Genomic DNA, 3,733 nt, shown 5'->3' with positions numbered 1-3,733 from the left:
ATCACGGTGGGAAAGAGTTTGAGAGCTCTGTATGTACAAGAGTAGAGCACCACGTTTGGTCAAATGAATCTAATCCTAAAGGTATCTATTTCTACGGTTGCCTTTAAAAGGAGCTTACGTTGCTTAAGTCAGAATGAGATGTCTTCTGTTAACTGAGGTGATTCCAGATCTGAAGATAGTGACCTGATGCTGAGTGCCTACTCTGGTTAACTCCTCACATGGCCAATGAAGAGTCATGCTTTAATAGATCACAGTCTTTCAGCCTCATGATAATTCACCCTGAGAGGTGAAAGCAAAGGAGGCACGATCAGACCACTTGTAACCATGCAAATCCATACATCTGGCCTGCTGCAAAACCCACTCAATCCCTCAGTATTTATTACAGGATTTCAGGAGCTCAGTAAGATATGAAGGAGACTCAGAGGGAACAGACAAGATGAAAAATGGTAGCTAGCCAATGTGAAAATGAACAGATGCTCTTTTGCACATGAAAGGGAAATTTAAAATGCAATTTATTTCCTTGAATGCTTATAACTTTAGAGAGCTGATCTTGGTCAAGTTTTTTATTATCTTGTTTTCATTATTATTATTTTTACTATATATTGCCAATAATAGTCCACTGAAGTTGGTGACACATTTCAACCTTTCTAAGAATACTGAGGAACTGTGAGCCTGGACTGTGTACAGTGATGGGAGTTTTTGCCATCGATTTTGGTGGGATCAAGATTCTTTCAGGAAAGTGATAAGACAAATCCAATATTATTTAATAATCCAGTTTTATCCAGTAAACTTACACTTTTACATTCTTAGAAAGTCACAAACACTAGTCACACTGATTCTGTACCTCTTTGGTCAGATTATACACCAGTTTGTAGAGAAGAGGGGAGCAGTCAACTCTTAGTGTGTAGTTACCTGAAAATGAAACAAAGATGTGGAAATTTTCCTTCACATACCAGTGGCATTATCTTCTAATGGATTAAACCTTGCAGTCCCTTCTTAGACAGACTTCTTGACTCCAGAACAAGAATTTAGATTTTTGCCTCAGAATTTATACAGACAGACACTACATGGTCACACTGTATAAGCTACTGCTACTCCATGACAATGATGCACTGGTTACAGTACATACACTGTAACGTAACTAAGTGTTTCCATAGTTCTAAATTAAGCCTAACTATCCTTCTTTAGCTATGAGCCTCTGTCACACACACAGTCCCTGAAGCTTGTGTTATACAGAAGGTGATGGCAACTTTTCGCAGGATGTTAAAACTAAAAGTGCATTCAGGAGCTGTGCAGGAGGAAAGGCGTACACGCTGCAAGATGTTTTAAGAAGTCTTTCAATGCAGCTGCTTCTTTTACCCTGAAGAGTATTCATTCAACGTTTTCGCAGCCTGTATCTGAGAGACGGCTCATCTTTTAAGAGACTTGCAAGACATTTGGCATGATGTATTTCAGAACTTAGCCTCACCCAAACAGAAGGCAACAAAGACGAAGAGTAATGTTTTCATCTACTGTCTCCTAAACCTCCCTTTTTACCACCATGATGGGGCTTCTACACTTTACACCCATAAGGTTTCCACACTGCCTGCAGGCTATGTTGAGCTAGATAAGTGTCTCATATGGAAGCTGTCAGTTAGAGAAACAACAGCCCCATCAAAAAGAAACTATGGCCACTTTCAAGGAAGACAGGAGTGTAAAGAATTTTCTCTATGTACTACAGCCACCAGACAGCAGCTGGATAAATACCTCTGTCCTCAAATACAGACAACAACAAAGAGGAGGAGAGGGATGAGAAGGCTGGCACATGACAAAACATAAGCTCTCAGATGACACAGGTTTTTGATACAGCTTTAGACATTTGGGTCATCACAGTGTGTACTCACATGAGAATTACACTGACAACAACAGAAACCCTCATGATGATGGAAAAAGTACTAGATAATGTTCGTGATGTTTCCAAGGAGAGTCTGTATTTGAGAATTGGAAATTAAAGCCACAAAAATGCTCAAAAGCATGACACACTGTTCTTTTTTTCATTGCTAAAGGACAATGAATAGAAACAATTTGCTGTCCAAAACGTGGCGTAAAAAGCGCTGTGGAGAATGTATGATGATAAACAAAATAATCAGCAGAGTACATGGATGCTATGGCTCTATGGAGGATTTTAATGCTCAGCCAGGTCCAAGATCTCCAAGATACTTAAAACAGTACACTGAATATGGTCTTCTTTTCCTTATTACATATTTCTTTTCCTGTGGTTTTACTTTCACATTTTCTTTACTGCATAAAGCAAGAGACATGTTTGAATAATCAAGATTTAGAAGAAAATTGTTAAGACAGCAGCATGTTGGCTGCACACCAACTAAAAAATATGTGTTACAATCCATGCAGAGAATATGAAGCAGTTGTAAAGCTATTATTTCATTCGTGAGATCTTCTAGGCGTGAAATTCTGCTCTACTTTTTACACAGCATGTAGGCTGCATAATTGAAGGAACTGCTGTAATCCTCCCTATATCCCAATTCCAACTGAGAAACTGGGTTTGGCTTTTCTTTCTTTTTGATCCTTTTGTGACAGACAAAATATTCAGCTGACAGGAATAAAAAGAGTTCTTAAATATGCCTGTTGATACCCATTTTATTCATACACATAAGCCCAAACCAGTTGGTCTAACATGGGAAGGGCAATGCTCTGAATAACAGGTTATGATGCTGGACAGCTTCACAGGACTCTACTGTTATTTCAGCACAACAACAGTAAATGAAGTCGTCTCTAATAAAGCTCAATATAACTTAAGAAAGATTTTGTGATTTAGGTCATAGTTTTGGGTCCAAAATTCAAAGTCCAATTTCTAAGCAGTATTCCTGTATGAGAGATTCATCTCATACTCTGAAGGGCTTAGTAAATTGGATGATGGTGGATCATGTTTTCTGTAAAACACTCTTTAGCACTTACTTTCCTAGAAGAGTCCTGCCATAATACATATGTAACTCCCTGTGTATTCTCCCTGCTCATAGCAATGAACAAAGGTGACCACACTGGCCCAACGCACCAAAATGGGTCCCACCACCATAAAATGGAATCTTAAGGACTCAAAACAAATTGTCCTGAGATCTTAATAAAGTAGTGTCCCAAATATAATTCCACGGGGAAAAGATGAAGGAACTGCAAGCAGAACAACGAGCAGTCTGTCATACATTAAAACCGTAATTGAAAAGTAAAGCTAATGTGGTTAAGAGAGAGTTTAACATTCAAACTGCTCAGTTCATTAGCACAGAATACTAAACTCTTCCAGAGGAGACATTCTGAGCTATTTGCAAAAGAAAGCAACATGAGAATTCAAATTGTTCTCTTTCTCCACTTAACTCTGGATTTGCTACACTTACGCTGAACTTTATCTGTCATATTTGACAGCTCTGGGTGCAATAAATAATACACAGCAAACTATTAAAATTGACATCTGTGAAATCAAGTGAGTTTACAAATGAGAGACCCACCTTCTATGGATGAATCCGAGTTGATGTAAGCAACTGCCCGTTCCTGGAGGACTCTGGCATTTTCCTGGGGTTGTAGAAGTGTAATTATTACTTGCAACTAGTGGAATTTAGTCAAGAGCGTGTTAAGCACGCCGGGTTCTACAGCCCCATCAGCCCCATCAGGATAAGTAGCACTATGTACTTTACTAATTATATTAATGTTTGAGGATGGATCAGTGACCTGGGCATACAAAATT

General features: G+C 38.8%; 1 protein-coding gene across 1 annotated transcript in view; it reads right to left on the bottom strand.

Moving 5' to 3' along the window:
* Positions 1 to 3,733, bottom strand: part of LOC104408899 (N-acetylated-alpha-linked acidic dipeptidase 2-like) — a 29,420-nt gene that overhangs the window by 9,976 nt on the left and 15,711 nt on the right. The window contains exons 12-13 of the mRNA XM_010018639.1: positions 3,498 to 3,561; positions 845 to 912 (exon numbers count right to left, since the gene is read on the bottom strand). Coding sequence (XP_010016941.1) covers positions 845 to 912; positions 3,498 to 3,561 — 132 coding nt within the window. The remainder of the gene's footprint in view (positions 1 to 844; positions 913 to 3,497; positions 3,562 to 3,733) is intronic.

Source organism: Nestor notabilis, unplaced genomic scaffold (assembly GCF_000696875.1).
Source record: "Nestor notabilis isolate BGI_N333 unplaced genomic scaffold, ASM69687v1 scaffold1750, whole genome shotgun sequence".
NCBI lineage: Eukaryota > Metazoa > Chordata > Aves > Psittaciformes > Psittacidae > Nestor > Nestor notabilis.
This window is presented reverse-complemented; position numbering and strand designations above follow the sequence as displayed.